The 16,652-nt window shown below is 49.9% G+C and overlaps 1 protein-coding gene across 6 annotated transcripts in view; it reads right to left on the reverse strand.

Moving 5' to 3' along the window:
- The window catches only part of spg (dedicator of cytokinesis spg), a 430,105-nt gene that overhangs the window by 136,002 nt on the left and 277,451 nt on the right, over window positions 1-16,652 (reverse strand). For all 6 annotated transcript variants that reach the window (XM_084607325.1, XM_084607299.1, XM_084607317.1 and 3 more), the window contains one exon: window positions 4,507-4,608. In XM_084607325.1, the coding sequence (XP_084463451.1) occupies window positions 4,507-4,608 (102 nt within the window). The remainder of the gene's footprint in view (window positions 1-4,506; window positions 4,609-16,652) is intronic.

A 16,652-nucleotide genomic window follows, 5' to 3' on the forward strand; every position in this document is an offset into this window, starting at 1 on the left:
AAATCTTTGCTCAAGTGGATGCCGAGATATTTATAGGAGACTACTGATGTAATGGGGATATTGTTAATTGTATAAATCGTGTCCAGGTGGTTGCGACGGCGGTGGAAAGAAAGAAGAGAGGTTTTAATAGAATTTACTGACATTAACCAAGTGTTACACCACTCTTGGATGCATAAAAGGTCTTCTTGAAGATTGGTTACATCGAACGGGTTAACTATTGGACAATAGATGACACGACACAGTCATCAGCGAAAAGGCAGATGTTAGAACTGATGTTAGAGGGCAAATCATTAATATAGATGAGAAATAAAAGGGGGCCTAAAACAGTGCCTTGGGGAACACCAGATAAAACCGGGGAAAGACATGACGAATGAGAATTAGCGTGAACGAATTGACAGCGGTCCAACAAGAAAGCACGAATCCATTCAACAACCAAAGAATGAATGATCCTCACAACCATATTTCAGGCAATAAGTGCGCACTTGATAAACTTCGTAACAGCAACCACGACTTCACACTTTAGGCTGCCATGATGTCGTAGTTTAATAGAAACCAGGTTTCAACTTTGGTTTCCTGGTGTTTTAATGTTTGAACAAAACTTCTGTTTGGGCTAGATGGTGCATAGCATATTTTAAAATGAATACAAGCGCATAAAAACACGCACACAAGAAAGAAAAACACACAGGGCAGGCGCCTGTCCTGTGTGTTTTCCTTTCTTGTGTGCATGTTTTTGTGCGCTTGTATTTTCAATGTTTGAGAACACTTCTACTCAGCGTATTTAAACACTTTTCTTTTCTGTTTCTTGTGGTGCAAATAGAAGTCTCAAGAATATCATATGAACTATCAACTCCAACTGTTTAAATCTCAGAAGACCTCTATGAAGACTGAATCAATGCAGCATGCATAGACTCCTGAGAGCATGGCTACGGCCTAGCCTATAGGAGCCCCCATCCTTTACTGTTCCTTGAGACTGGAACAAAGCTCTCTAACTCGCACATAAAACTTTATTCTCTGTAGCTGGAGAAAGCACACATTGTTGGCACTAGGCTGGTATGTCAGGCAGGAACCAAAAAAATAGCACACAACAAGGAGATTAAAACAGTTGAACACATGAAATGAATTTGAAAGCAGCTCCTCAGTTATTTTTGGTTTGCATTATGCTAAGGTCAAGAATTTGCGAGAGACGTATGTGTGTGTACACATACACACACGTATATATATACAGTACAACCTCGTTAATTCGAAGTCATCGGGACCGTGAGAAATCTTCGAATTAAGCGGGTTTTCGAATTAACCGAACACACCAAGAAATAAGACTTAGGCAAAAAAATTCGTTGCAGGAACGTGTTACCTTTATTCGGCATATTTTGAATTACTACTGAAAGTAATCAGAGATGCTGGTTTGCCGCGTACGGTAGTTTGCGGCTCCTAAGGTCATGCTCTCGAGTTGGTCAAATATACGAAACATCTCAGAACTTCCACCGCGGCACTCAACAAAACTGCGGATAACGTTCAGCGATCCGATAACTTCACCAAGAGCAGGCGCTCGGGGAGGCTCGTCGGTGTCGTCGTCGCTATCGTCGCTGTCATCGTGCATGTTCGTACCAGCAGTGATCTCACTCTCCAAGTCAGAGTAGCCAGTCTGCTCTTCGCTCTCAATGTTGATATACTCGGCGAAGCCGACTGCGTTGGACTCATCCTCTGCGCAGAGCGCATTGATGCGGTCGCAATACTCTGCTCCTTCTTCGTCAAGAGTAGTAGTACATGGGTGGTCTGCATCGGCATCAACAGTGCTTTCACTGGAAAAACCAGCGTGTTCAAAACACCGCCTGATCAACGTGGGCTCCACTTGTTTCCAAGCGTACACCATGAGGCATATGGCTCCGAGGAGGTCGATGGGGTACTCCTTGCCATTGTCGTAGCAAAGGAGCATGCGCTTGAGCAGGTGGTACCGATAAATCTTCCTAGTGTGGTGAATGACGCCTTGGTCCATCGGCTGTGAGATCGAAGTGGTGTTCGGAGGTAAAAATACCATCCTGACGGCCTGGAGATGTGGGATGTCGCCATGTGCTGGGCAGTTGTCGACGACAAATAGGACATTCCTGCCCGTGGCCGCGAACTTGCGGTTAAGTTGCCGCACGTACTCTTCAAATACTGCACCTGTCATCCAGGCTTTCTTATTGTGCCTGTAGACGAGTTCATCCTTTGGCGGCAGCCGCGCATTTTTGAAGCAGAGAGGCTTCCCCGTCTTCCCGACGACCAGTAGCGGCAGCTTGTTTACCGCACATGTTTGCGCCGAACAGCACAGTAATCCTGTCCTTGGCCTGTTTCCTACCCTTGATGGCGGTGTTCTTCACTGCGAATGTTTTTGTTGGCAGCATCTTATAAAAAAGTGCAGCCTCGTCAAGGCTGTAAACGTCGTCTGCACCGTACTCGCTAAGCAGCGGCGCCAATGTGTGGTTTCTCCAATCCTCGACAACGCTCTCGTTAGTGCTGCCGCTCTCACCACAGACGGTGAGAAAGGTTAAATTATTGCGTTCTTTAAAACGGCAAAACCATCCATTGCTGCACTTAAATTTCTCGTGCCCAAGTTGTAGAGCTAGGTCGTTGCCCTTCTCCCGCAGTAGCCTTCCATTGACGGGAAGGTGGGCAGCGTTTGCTTTCTGCAGCCAGCGAAGCAGAGCAGCTTCCACATCTTGATACATGGGAGCCTGCACTCGTGACCGCTTCGAAGAATAGGTCTTGCCGTAAGCCTCTAGTATTTTTGACTTGTTGCTCAATATTGTGGACAACGTCGAGAGGGGCACGCCATGCCTTTTGGCCAACTCGGTCTTCAAACAAGCGCTCTTGCCTGCTTTCTGGATCAAGCAGAACTTCTGCTGCAGCGTTAAAGTCTTGTACTTTGGCATTTCTGCACTGCTACGGTCACAAAGCTAGCACATCTGCACAGTCCCGCCCAAAAAAACGGCACAGTAGCCGACCCCTAACCACAGCGCACAACACAAAGAACAGCGCACAACACAAAGAAATGGCGCAGGCGAGACCGGCGCGGCGGTGGTGGTGGCGTACTTGCAGCGTCGGAGGCACAGGGGAAGAGTGGGCGAAGCACACCAAGGGATGGAGTGGAGGTGAGGTCACGTGATAAAAACCGGTATGCCCGCCGTGTTGCAGTGAAGCACGTTTTCTCCTCTGCAGGCGCGTGTTTCGGCGGTGCGCAAGGCGCACTGTGGACCGATTTTTGTGCAGAGAGTGCTCCGGCTGGGGCGCTTCGCCTATAAATCATCACCATTACTATGTGGCTTTGTCTCGCGGCTCCGTAGGGCCGTCGTTTCGCCGGGTTTGCGGCGAAACATGGATCAGGCATTGCTGCATAGCAGTCCAAATTTTCGAATTAACCGGGCTGGCGCAGGCCGCCTGTTCGAATTATCCGGCCAAATTTACATTGGAAAATACGGGACCGCAGAAAACCTTCGAATTATCCGGGATTTCGAATTAACCGAGTTCGAATTATCGAGGTTGTACTGTATATATATTGTCATGGACAAGTGAAGGTGACGGAGCGGAAGAACACAATGTTGAGTGAAAGATGCTACTATGAGCGGCCACTGCCCATTCACGACCAGAACCCATGGTGTGATGCCTCTTAATGGGTACCGATGCCGACGATTACTGCGAGACGTGGAACCTTTATTGCCCCGATGAACACACCAGGCACAGAGCATTAATTGCCTGCCTCTGCGTTGTTTCTGCCGTGGAAATCCAGGCCACATTTCAGGATTCTGCCACCGCCGTCAGCCTTCACGATACAGGCCACCAACCTTCCCAGTGCTTACCAGGCTACCATGTCTAACCAATGGAATGGCACAAGGAGACGATCACAGGAAAAGAGCAGGGATAGAAAGAGCGCCTACTAACAACTGAGTTTATTTCACCAGATATCACCTTTTATAGAAGTAGAGCGATTTGGGCGAGTTGGTATCTATCCATATTAAACAGCGCGAAAATGACGCCAACTAAGAAAGGACGACACAGGACGAGACTAAGGAAGGACGACACAGGACGAATAAAAACCATTGTCAAACATATAATCAAAATGAAAATTGCAACAAAAAAAAAAACCAGAGATATGGTAAGTGAAAGGAAATGCACATCGCCGCCAAAACAAGGCACAAAATAAAATCGTAACTCGATAAAAATGGCTCCCTGTCAAGAACTGAACATGATCATCAAAGTTAGAATGTGGTGATAAAAAAAATGATAAACACGATAAAAATGGCTCACTGTCAGGAACTGCACACGATCATCAAAGTTAGAATGCGGTGATCAAAAAACCGACAAAATGACGTTCTCAGTATCTAGAATGTACCCACGAAGCAGTTTGGGTGTGTTGGCAATACGAGATTGAAGTACAAGCGCAGATCAAGACGAGGGCAAGGGAGGACGAACGCTTGTCCTTCTTTGTCCTCATCTTGGTGTGGATGTCAGAACAACACCATGCTCTCCCACCTGTAGTCGAGCAGCCGGTCCAGCTGGCGGCCAACAGCAAGGATGAAGCGGACGCCGCTCTCACGCCACGTGGGGTTGCGGCTCTGCACTTGCTCCAGGAGGCTGCAGCCCAACAATACAGGAAGCCCAAAATCAGCCCCTCAGCAGAAAAACGCTACATCCAACAGCTGTGTACGATGCCAAAGCTATATGATCTAGCCCAATGTTCAAACAATGAACCAGATTCCGCCAGTAGTAAACACATGGCAAACCATGCCGCTGTGCTACTCCTCCAATAAGCTCAATAGCCACGAAGTGGTGCAGGCCATCAATTTAACAAAACTTCTGTTTGGGCTAGATGGTGCATAGCTTATTTTGAAATGAATTCAAGCGCACAAGAACACGCACACAAGAGAGGAAACACACAGGGCAGACGCTAACTTCATCTGATTTATTCGCAGGTAAGAGCGCAAAATATATACACAAAAGGAGACATGCGCAGTAAAGAAACACATCGTCAGTTCACAATGCGTGCTCAAGATACCTGTTTTCTGCGTGCAAAAGATTAACAGATGTGCCACTCATACAGTCATGCCTCCTCTTCCTGATGTGAAATGCTTCTTATAGTTCATAGGTCGTTTTATCGCCGCCTCTGTAAGTATCTTTATCTCCTTCAGCCACGGAAATACACAGGATAGTGCCTGTCCTATGTATTTCCTCTCTTGTGTGCGTGTTCTTGTGCGCTTGAATTCATTTCAAAATAAACAAGCCATCAACGCAACCTTATCTTATGCGTCTGGTTATCACTTTCAGCGACCATTCAGGTCGCTGAAAGGTCCCAAAGGTCCCTTTCATCAAATGCGAAGTGCCGGCCACGTAATGCGAGTCAGTTTTGCCGCTGGTACCTCTGCCAAGCACGGTAACGAGCATGCGCTGTGCCTTGAATGTTTAGTCATGATGTTGCCATCAATGAGCTGCTGCCATCCTGTGTCCTCTTCGTGGCTGCTTCTGTGTACGCACAGGTCAAGGGGCCTAATACAGTCGATGACAGACATTTTTGGACTCGCTACAGGCCACAAAAATGTCCAGAGACCAAATTTCAAAGAAAAGATCACTTTACAGAAGTTTCTGATTGCCAGTATGGTGGAGAAAGACGTCAGCAGCTTTGCGCTTGACGTTCTCACCATGCAGTCTTTACACAGGCAATGGCCATCAACCTGTGCTCGATGGCTGTACTACCGCCGGCATGTCTCGGGCAAATGCATGGGCTTAATTAAAGGCAGGTTCACATGCAAGCGACTCAATCAACTCCGTGACAAGCGCCGGCGTCGCAGCAAAAAATTTCTGACATGTGTAAAGTGCAGGCTGCCGTGCCAGCTCGCAACAGGACTTCACGTCGCGGCTACAGAAATCATAAGACTTTTAGCTTGCGTGCGACACAGGCTTTAGACAATGACCAGGCGCAAAAGCGAAACTTACACTATGGATTCACTGCACCGCCGCATTTTGAGGATGCTTAACAGGGCCCTCACACTATTACTGTTATTCCACTACATGAAAACATGGAGTCTTTGCTATTGGCCGCATTGAATACGAATGAGGTCTAAAAGAATGAGCAATCAGTTGCGATGTGTCCAAAATTTCAGGTGCTCATATACATTCATTCTATGATGCCTATTATGGTGCCATGATAAAGCCTTAATAACAAAGAATGTCAGAAAAATCAGGGGTCCGCACTTTTGGTCAGCGAATGTAGAACACAGGTCTTACGTTTTTCATCTAAGCATTCATTTCATTTGCTGCTTACCCACATACCATCACAAATGCGACAATTGACAGTATGCCAAGAACGCTCATATGATGCTGAGTTAGTTGGTCTGCTCAACGGCATGGCAAGCACAATGAAATAAAAAATCAAAAAGGTAATGCTATCAAAATCGAAAAGGATGTTCCAGTGCTATCATACAAATATTTAGGCGTAACTTTGCGCACTGATTTGTCCTGGGAAACTCATATAACTAGCATCACTTCTTCAGCTAATAAATCCCTTGGTTTCCTAAGACGTCATCTTCGCGATGCTCCCGTGCACGTCAAGTTACTAGCTTATGAATCACTTGTGAAATCAAAACTAGAATATGCGTCACCCATTTGGCACCCACATCAAGCTTACTTCACCGATGCACTAGAACTTCGCAGAGCCGTGCTGCCAGATCTATTCATTTGTCATACCATTATAGCACCAATGTATCATAACTGAAATCCCTTTCAGATTTACAGCCACTTGAGATACGCCGCCACATAGCCAGTCTTTCACTACTTGACAAGTTTTTTTACAGCCATCTACAAACTGCACCCTATATGGTCCCACCAGCACGCATATCTCACCGCACTCTCCACCACCTCCAGATCAGCCGTCCACATGCACGAACCGCCGCCTTTGCAAACTCATTTTTTTCATGCACCGCTGCGGACTGGAGTGGCCTTCCCGAAGAGATTGCAACAACAACCTGTCCAATAATCTTCGCACGAAAAGCCTACAGCTATTTATCATCATAACACATGACTTTGTACTATCACATCCAAAATTTGTACCCATCCCTTATGTAATGCTCCTCAAAAGGGGTCTTTAAGAAAGTAAAAATGAAATGAAAAATGAAATAAGTGATTGTACAGTCAAATCTCATTACTACGAACACCGCATAACGATTGTTTACTTTTACAATGTAAATACATATTGTCACGGTATTGGCGACTAGGGCTAGGTTATCAGAGCCGGTGCAGGTGGAATTACACGGTCCAAGCTTTAGGTCCGTCCTGCGAGTACGGAGCCGATTCACTTCGTCCTTTTTCTCTGAGCGCCACTTCAACGTCTTTCGCTCCGAGCGCCCCCTGGCAAACAAAAAAAAAATTTTGCAGATGCCGTCTTTCAGTTACTGCGTAAAATACGGCTTCATGCGTAGGACATGAACTGTCTCTGGACGAGGTAGCCGACGGCCTCTCTGCTCTGGGCCATCTGGGAGCACCTCATAGTTAACGTCTCTGAGGTGCCGCAAGATTTTATATGGTCCGAAGTAACGGCAAATCAGCTTTTCTGATAGGCCACGGCGTCTAACAGGAGTCCACACACACACCTGGTCCTCGGTGTTGTAGGAAGCTTGTTTATGGCGGAGGTTGTACCGGCGTGAATCCTTGTCCTGTTGCTGGGCGATGTGGATGCGTGCTAGTTGGCGTGCTTGCTCAGCATCTTGGGCAAAGTGCTCGGCGTCGGTAGAAAGCTCGGTATCTGTTTGGCAAGGGAGCATTGCGTTCAGCCTCGTCTGAACCTCCCTGCTGTAAACAAGGCGAAACGGCGTGAAGTGTGTCGTCTCTTGGACTGCCGTATTGTACGCGAATGTCACATATGGTAGGATAGCATCCCAAATCTTGTGCTGGGCGTCGACATACATCGCCAGCATGTCCGCAAAGGTCTTATTAAGCCTTTCCGTCAGCCCGTTGGTCTGCGGATGGTAAGCAGTAGCTTTTCGATGCGCCGTACCGCTGAGATGAAAAACTTCGGCCATCATTTGTGAAGTAAAGGCAGTCCCTCTGTCAGTAATAATACAGGTCGGAGCACCGTGCCGCAGCATAATCTGGTGTACAAAGAAATGGGCAGCTTCAGATGCTGTACCACTAGGTAACGCTTTGGTCTCGGCATATTGAGTCAGGTAGTCTGTGGCGATGATTATCCAACAGTTGCCACCGGAGGATCGAGGGAAAGGACCGAGAGGGTCCATGCCGACTTGATCCAACGGTGCGCGTGGTGGCATTATGGGCACGAGGAGGCCTGCAGGCTTTGATTGCGGAACTTTCCGACGCTGACATTGCCGACAGCTCTTAACATAGCGCTTAACAACCGTGGCAAGGTTGGGCCAGTAGAATGTCTTTCGTATTCTAGCAAGTGTGCGAGTATAGCCCAAGTGGCCAGAAGTTGGTTCATCGTGGCACGCGGAAAGGATTTCCTCTCTCAGAGCTGCGGGTACCATGAGGAGGTAGGTTCTCGACTCGGATCTAGAGCTGTGCTTATAGAGTACACCACTTCTCAGGCAGAAAGTTGAGAGGCTCCGAGAAAAGCACTTAGGTATTGTGGCTGGCTGACCTTCTAAATAATCGATCAGGGCTCGTAACTCTGGATCAGCACGCTGCTGATGAGATATATCTGAAGCATCAACAGCTCCGAGAAAACTGCCAGAGTCACCCGTGTGTGGTGAAGCGAGCTCGACGGGTGCACGAGAGAGCGCGTCAGCATCTTCATGCTTATGTCCGGACTTATAGACTATAGTGAGGTCAAACTCCTGCAGGCGAAGGCTCCATCGCGCCAGGCGGCCACATGGGTCCCGCAGGTTGGCCAGCCAACACAAGGAATGGTGGTCAGTGACCACTTTAAATGGGCGACCATAAAGGTAGGGGCGAAATTTTGCAGCAGCCCAAATAATGACGAAGCATTCCTTCTCAGTAGTTGAATAGTTCATCTCGGCGCGGGATAAAGTACGGCTGGCGTAGGCGACCACTCATTCCACACCCTCTTGACGCTGCACGAGAACCGCCCCAAGGCCAATGTTACTGGCATCAGTGTGGATTTCTGTCTCACCGTACTCATCGAAATGGACTAGAACAGGCGGCGATTGGAGACGGAGACGTAACTCGGTAAAAGCAGCTTCTTGCTCGTGACTCCAAACAAAAGGGGTGTCTCCCCGGGCGAGCCGAGTTAGCGGTTCAGCAAGATCAGCGAAGTTATCGATAAAACGCCGGTAATAACTGCACAAGCCGAGAAATCTGCGAACAGCTTTCTTGTCACGTGGAATCGGAAATTCCACAACAGCAGTAAGCTTGTCAGGGTCGGGCTTCACGCCGGCAGCGCTTACGACATGACCGAGGAATTTAAGCTCTCGGTAGCCAAAGTGGCATTTCTGTGGCTTAAGTGTCAAGTTAGCGGATCGAAGGGCTTCGAATACTGACCGCAGGCGCTTAAGATGTTGTGCAAACGATTCTGCGAGGACCACCACGTCATCTAGGTAGACTAGGCAACACTGCCATTTAAGCTCGGCGAGGACAGTGTCCATCATCCGCTGAAATGTGGCCGTCGCGGAACACAGGCCGAAAGGTAGAACTTTAAATTCGTAATGTCCGTCGGGTGTGACAAAGGCAGTCTTTTCACGATCTCGCTCATCTACCTCAATCTGCCAGTAGCCACTTTTCAGATCGATTGACGAAAAGTACTTCGCACGCCGAAGGCGGTCGAGAGAGTCGTCAATCCGCGGCAAGGGGTAAATAAACATCCTTCTTGGTTACGGCGTTCAGCTTGCGGTAATCGACGCAAAAACGTAATGTGCCGTCTTTCTTTTTAACTAGAAGGACTGGGGAGGACCATGGGCCATTTGAAGGCTGGATAACATCATCTTCGAGCATTTGTTTAACTTGTGACTTAATAACTTCGCGCTCTGTCGAAGAGACGCGGTAGGGATGCTGGTGAATTGGGCGCACATCATCGAACGTCACGATCTGGTGCTTGGCAATGGGAGTCTGATGCACTTTTGACGATGATGCAAAACACTCTCTGAATTCGAGTAACAATGAAAACAGCTGTTCACGCTGGCTCACCGATAGCTCCGAGCTAATATCGAGGTTGTCGAGGGATGTGGGCGGTGGCACGGTTTCTGTGGACAAGCACTCGGAGACTTCAGATATGCGTTCCGCGAAAGCTACGGAAGTATTCCGAAAAAGGTGTCGATACTCGTGCAAAAAATTGGTAAAAAGTGCCTTGGACTGACCACAGTTAAGATGGATCAAACTGCGAGCCACTCAGACTCCCTGCGTCAACACTAACGAGAGGTTAGTTTCGGCTATTGCGTCACCATCGTGAAGTGCATTGCATTTGACATTAACGAAGGTGCTGGTTCGGGGTGGCAGCGTGACACTGTCAGCATAAACTCGAAGCACATTGAGTGGTCGCTGTGTACTGCTGAGGGCCAGTGCTTTCTCAGAAGAAAAGGAGATCTTAAAATCTCGGAGGTCAATAATTGCGCCATATTCACGAAGAAAATCTACGCCCAGAATTAGGTCACGTGAGCAGCTTTTCAGAACGAGGCAGCTTACCACAAATGTCGACTCTTGAATTTGAACCCTGGCCGTGCACATGCCTAGAGGAGTAACCAGATGACCACCTGCAGTGCGAACATGTGTTCCAGCCCACGGAGTCAAAACCTTCTTGAGAATCGCGGCAAACTGGCTGCTCAAAATAGAATAATCAGCGCCAGTATCCAACAAAGCTCAAACATGGCGACCATCCAGTATTACTGGTATGTCCAACGACAGCTGCTCGCGAATAGCAGGCTTCTGAGTGTTTGAGTGCTCTGCGTCGGTGTACGCGGTATGCTTCACCTGCAATTCGTCGTTGTTGCAGGTGCGTTGTTGCGGTGTCCGTTCCACCGGCAATTCGTCATCGTTGCGGGTGCGTTGCTGCGTCATCTGTTCCACCGGCAATTCCTCGTTGTTGCGGGTGCATTGTTGCGTCGTCTGTTTCACCGGCAATTCGTCGTTGTTGTGGGTGCATTGTTGCGTCGTCTGTTTCACCGGCAATTTGTCGTTGTTGCAGGTGCGTTGGTTCGTCGTCTGTTCCACCGGCAATTCGTCGTCATTGCGGGTGCATCGTGATCGCGTCGCGGTAGCATTATAATCGGCAACCGCGGACTTTTCTAATGTCAATTCGTAGTCTTTCCGTGTCCGCGTCGATGGGGGGTCTCCCGCGCAGCGATGTCCAGCGAGCCTACCCACGAAGGTCGCTGGTTTCAGTTTTCCCTCTGGGGGCTGGGCAATCGGCCCTGCGCTGCCCATGAGGACCTCGCAGCAGATGGCGAAGGGCGAGCCCTGGGCGACGGTGATCGAGATTGCCGCAGACGAGACGGAACACCACGGCGCTGGTCATTGACGAAATCTTCAACGACTCGGGGCCGTTCGCCGTAGCGAGGCCGCGGAGAATCGGCGGAAAAACCTTCGAGGCCCAGTCGACGGTAGGGACAGCGCCGATACACATGACCCGGTTCGCCGCAGTGAAAGCATAAAGGCCTTCGGTCGGGGGTACGCCACTCGTCTGCTTTCCGTCTAGACGGTCGGGAATCCGTTACCTACTGGATCACGGGGGCCGGTATTGTTGGTGCAGCTACGTTAGCAGGAATGAGGGTCGGTGACTGGGGTGGAGAGTATTGTAGCACCTCGGCGTATGTGGGATGCTGACACTCAGGTGGCGTAAGAGGAGGAGCAGGGTGAGATTCACTGCTTGGAAATGGAGGCCGGAGCGCTTGCTGCACTTCGTCGCGGACAACGCTCGCAATGGAGGTAGAAGCTGGTTGAGGTGCGCCATACAGCAGTCTGAGTCCGTCGCGCACAATCGAACGTACGAGCTCCCGTAGCGCCGATGCGTCCATGCCATGCGATGGTAACTCAACAGAGACGGAGGTGGCGTGGACGGTACGATTCTGTGCCGAAGCTCGCTGCTGAAGCACTTTTTCTATCGTGGATGTTTCCGCAAGGAATTCTGCGACAGTTTTCGGTGGGCTGCGCACCAGGCCAGCAAAAATCTGCTCTTTAACGCCAAGCATGAGGTAGCGTAGCTTTTTGCCCACGGACATTGTAGGGTCTGCCCGCTTGAAGAGGCGTGTCATGTCTTCGATATATGCCGCGACGGTTTCGTTAGGCATTTGAACCCGAGATTGGAGAGCGCGTTCGGCCCGTTCGCGGCGATCTGAGCTACCGTAAGTAGCCGCAAGATGACGCTTGAACTCACTCCAGGAAGACAGCTGGTCTTCATGGTTCTCGAACCATGTCCGAGCGCCATCTTCAAGGCTGAAGTAGACATTGCGAAGCCGGGCGGCGTCATCCCAGAGGTTGAAGGTAGATACCCTTTCGTAGTGTTGCAACCAGTCGTCGATGTCTTCATAGGTGTCCCCGTGAAAGGTCTTTGGGACGCGGGGGTTCTGAAACGTCACGTAAGTAGGGGCCGCTCCAGGCATTGCGACGACGTCGTGGCTGCCGGTAGTCATAGCCGATGGGGAAACTCGGGTGGTAGGCCTCGTTGCCTGCGGCTGGTGCGGTGAACAGGCGTTTCCTCGAATATATGACCAGCACTTCTGCTTAGCGGAGGGGTACGGGACATCAGACCTGACCTCCACCAGATTTGTCACAGTATTGGCGACTAGGGCTAGGTTATCAGAGCCGGTGCAGGTGGAATTACATGGTCCAAGCTTTAGGTACGGAGCCGATTCACTTCGTCCTTTTTCTCCGAGCGCCACTTCAACGTCTTTCGATCCGAGCGCCCCCTGGCAATATTTAGGATAACGAATTCCAGTATCGCGCATATTTAGAATAAAGTAGATAATTCATTTTTCCCTCTACAGTAAAAGAATACCAGTATTACAAATGCAGGTAAAATTAGCAGCCCCACGTCTTGCATGAAACAGAAACCATCATTTTTGTGCACATGCCCTGTGGGCAATAGCTATGATCATCACCATATCTAGTGCCAACTGCTAGCTGCTACTACTGTTACTGCTACTGCTAGCTGTAGTAGTAGCCTAGCAGGCCTAACTGCTGACATTTACCTCTCTTTGTGATGTGTATCATTTACCAACTAGTCATTCGGGCAGTTGGTGATCTTGCTGCAAAGTTCCATGTGATATCTGACGATGAATGCAGCCAGCGATGGCACAAAGAAGAAGCAAAAGCAGTTTTCGCTACAGGAAAAAAATGGCCGAAGACACAGGAAAAAGAGGATATGTGGCAAGAATTCAATGTAGGGAAAACGCAAATCGACTTTTGCAGACAGCCATTGCGGCCATTTTGAAACATCGGGAGAAGATCGGGTACATTCGATTTTCCAGTCCAGGGCCCGTATTCCGAGTTTGCGTCGTTATCGAAAGTGTTGCTATCTCTCCGACCTCGAGTCATCTGATTGGTGGAAACGCCGGAACATGACGTTGCCAATTTTTCCGTTTCCGTAATGGCAACACCCGGTTCCGGCGTTTCGACCAATCAGATAACTCGAGATCACGTGAGATAGCGACACTTTGACAACGACGCAAACTCGTAATACGGGCCCTGGACTGCTTGCTGACAAGTCTTGGCTTCCACTCTGACAGGAAGTAGCGTTATGGTCACATGACCTTGCAAGCTCTTGCCATGTTTAGAAGACAATGCCAACCATCAGACAACACGATACAGTTCTTTCCCAGTGACATCGCATGCACGTTTGTCACCTGACGGGTGTGTAATACAGTTGCACCTGGATATATCGAACCTGGGTAATTCAAATTTCGATTATACAGCCAAACCTCGATATAACGAACACGCATATTGTGAGCACTGTGTGGCGCTTCTTCTTCCACACGGCTGAACGTGCTGCAGCCACCGTAGTGCTGCTTCATCTTCATCCTGCTCCCTCTTGTAGATACCCATCGTCATCGCGGAGTGTGTTTGGCTGCAGTGTGCGACCAAGGCTTCAGGTCTGCAATAAAGCCTGATTCCCCAAGTCCGACCTTCGCGTTACCTTACACGTGGTGGAGGTGCGCCTTGATTTCCCCACTGCTTCGTCACCTGCATCCACCTGGAGCTTCGTTCTGGCCGCCGTTTGACCCCGACCACCATCGTCATGACTCAAGAGGGCCACTCCGCTACTTCGGCTTCTACCAACTCGACTCCAGCTCCCCTTGCCACTTGGACTGTCAGCAGCCGTCAGCGCGACCCGCAAATGTTCGCCGGTCTCCGAGGCGACGACGCTGATGACTGGCTCGACAGCTACGACCGGGTCAGTGCTTTCAACCGGTGGGACGATTCGCTTAAACTAATTAATGTGTCCTTTTATTTGACGGATGTGGCCAAAACGTGGTTCCTAAATCATGAATCGACGATTCCTGACTGGGCTACCTTTAAACAAAAGTTACGCCAGATTTTCTGCGCTCCTACTGTTCGCACGGAGTCCGCCAAGAAGAAGCTAGAAGCCCGACTTCAGCGGTCCAATGAGACCTATACCTCTTATATCGAAGATGTTCTAGCACTTTGTCGGCGCATAAATGACACCATGCCAGAGGCCGAGCGGGTTCGGCACGTCCTTAAAGGTATTGGGCCACTCGCCTATAACGCCCTGGCCGTGCAGAACCCTACCACAATTGACGCCATCATATCGACCTGTCAACGCCTTGACGAACTACAGTCAATACGCCTGCAGCCTGATCCCACTTCATTTGGTTTCACTGCCGAAGCTGACCTCCGTGCTCTTATTCGCGGATTAATTCGTGAAGAGCTCTCGGCTCAAGGTAATTTGTGCCGCCCTGCATCTGAGCCACATCCTTCAAGTGCCGGCCTGCGTAGCATTGTCAAAGAAGAGCTGGCCTCAATGACCTATTGCCCGCCAACATCGGTCGCTCCTACCATCTGTCAGGCGCCAACGTACGCCCAGGTCACATCCTTGCCGCCTGCAGTTGGAGCGCCTACGCCACCGGCGCCTACCACTGCTCATGTCGCTGCATTGGCACCACCTGCCGCGGCGCCGACATACTACCCTAACTGGCGCCCAGCCCGCCCTGTTTGTTATTACTGCGGGTACCGAGGCCATATTTCCCGCTTCTGTCGTCGCAGGCTCCAGAATGAACGCCGCGGCTACGAATCATTTGAAGCAGACTACCCTCCTCGCTTTTCCGGCTCTAACCACCGTTCATTCCCTGATTATCCCCGACGTTCATCACCCCCGCCAGAAAGCCCCGCTCCGCCTGCTGGTTACAGGCCTTCAAGACGCCGTTCTACTTCGCCTTTTCGCCGCTCAACCTCGCCTCTCCGTCAAGCTTCTCTGACGACCCCCCGCTTGTCGGAAAACTGACCACTGCAGTTTTAGGAGGGAAAACTGCACTCTTCGACCATCCCAAAAATCCTCCGGAACGTCCCTGGAATATTATTTTAGTGCGGGTTGAAGGTTTGTCTGTTGAGGCTTTGGTTGACACGGGCGCCGCTGTTTCTGTGATACACACTGACTTGTGCTCCCGCTTGCGAAAAGTGAAAACGCCTTATGATGGACCTGAACTCCGTGGAGCTAATGGTGCAATAATTCGGCCTTCTGCTAAGTGTACTGTGCGAGTTTTTGTTGATGGTGTCCGCCACCATGTACAATTTGCCGTGATGTCACCCTGCGCTCACCCAATTATTTTAGGCTGGGATTTTCTGTCTGCCGCATCAGCCAGCATTTCGTGTCGCGACAGGGTCATTTACATGACCGAGAGCGATCCGTCTTCTGAACCTCCCGAGCCCCGTTATCGCCTACTTGCCGCTACTGACTCAGTGTTGCCCCCTGGATGCGAACAACTTGTTGCGCTTACTGCTACTGACATTGATAACGGAGATGTGCTAATCGTGCCTTCTGATCGCCATCTGACCCGTGGAATCGCGCTACCACCAAGTCTTGTTCGGTTTGAGCATGGCACAGCGCTTGTCGCTGCTTCGAACACTTCGCCAGAGCCCATTGTGCTGACTAAAGGGACATGTTTTCCTTGTGCCCTGGACATTCACCCGGTGTCCCTCACCACCCTTACCGCCCCCTCTTCCTCACCAGCAGCTTCTTCTGATGCTTCTCTCTGTGTTCTCTTTGGCACCATCAATCCCGACCTTCCTGCGACTCACCGCCAAGCTTTGCAGGAATTACTTCGAAAACACCAAGCCTCCTTTGATGTCACTTCTCCGACCTTGGGCCGAACGTCTTCTGCACAGCACCGCATTATTACAGAAGGTACTTCTATTGTTAGCCGCCGCCCTTATCGTGTTTCCTTATCAGAACGTAAAATCATAGAAGATAATGTGAATGATATGCTCCGACGAGACATTATTCGGCCATCAGCTAGCCCCTGGTCATCTCCGGTCGTCTTGGTCAAAAAAAAGGATGGCTCCGTGCGTTTTTGCGTTGATTACCGCGCACTTAACAAAGTCACTCGCAAAGACGTTTACCCTATGCCACGAATTGACGACTCCCTCGACTGTCTTCAGGGCGCCGAATATTTCTCCACTTTGGATTTGCGTTCCGGTTACTGGCAGATACCGATGCACGAAGCCGACAAAGAAAAAACCGCATTCGCTACTCCCGATGGGCTTTACGA

Source organism: Amblyomma maculatum, chromosome 1 (genome assembly GCF_055883805.1).
Source record: "Amblyomma maculatum isolate TAMU_Amacu chromosome 1, ASM5588380v1, whole genome shotgun sequence".
Taxonomy (NCBI): Eukaryota; Metazoa; Arthropoda; class Arachnida; order Ixodida; family Ixodidae; genus Amblyomma; species Amblyomma maculatum.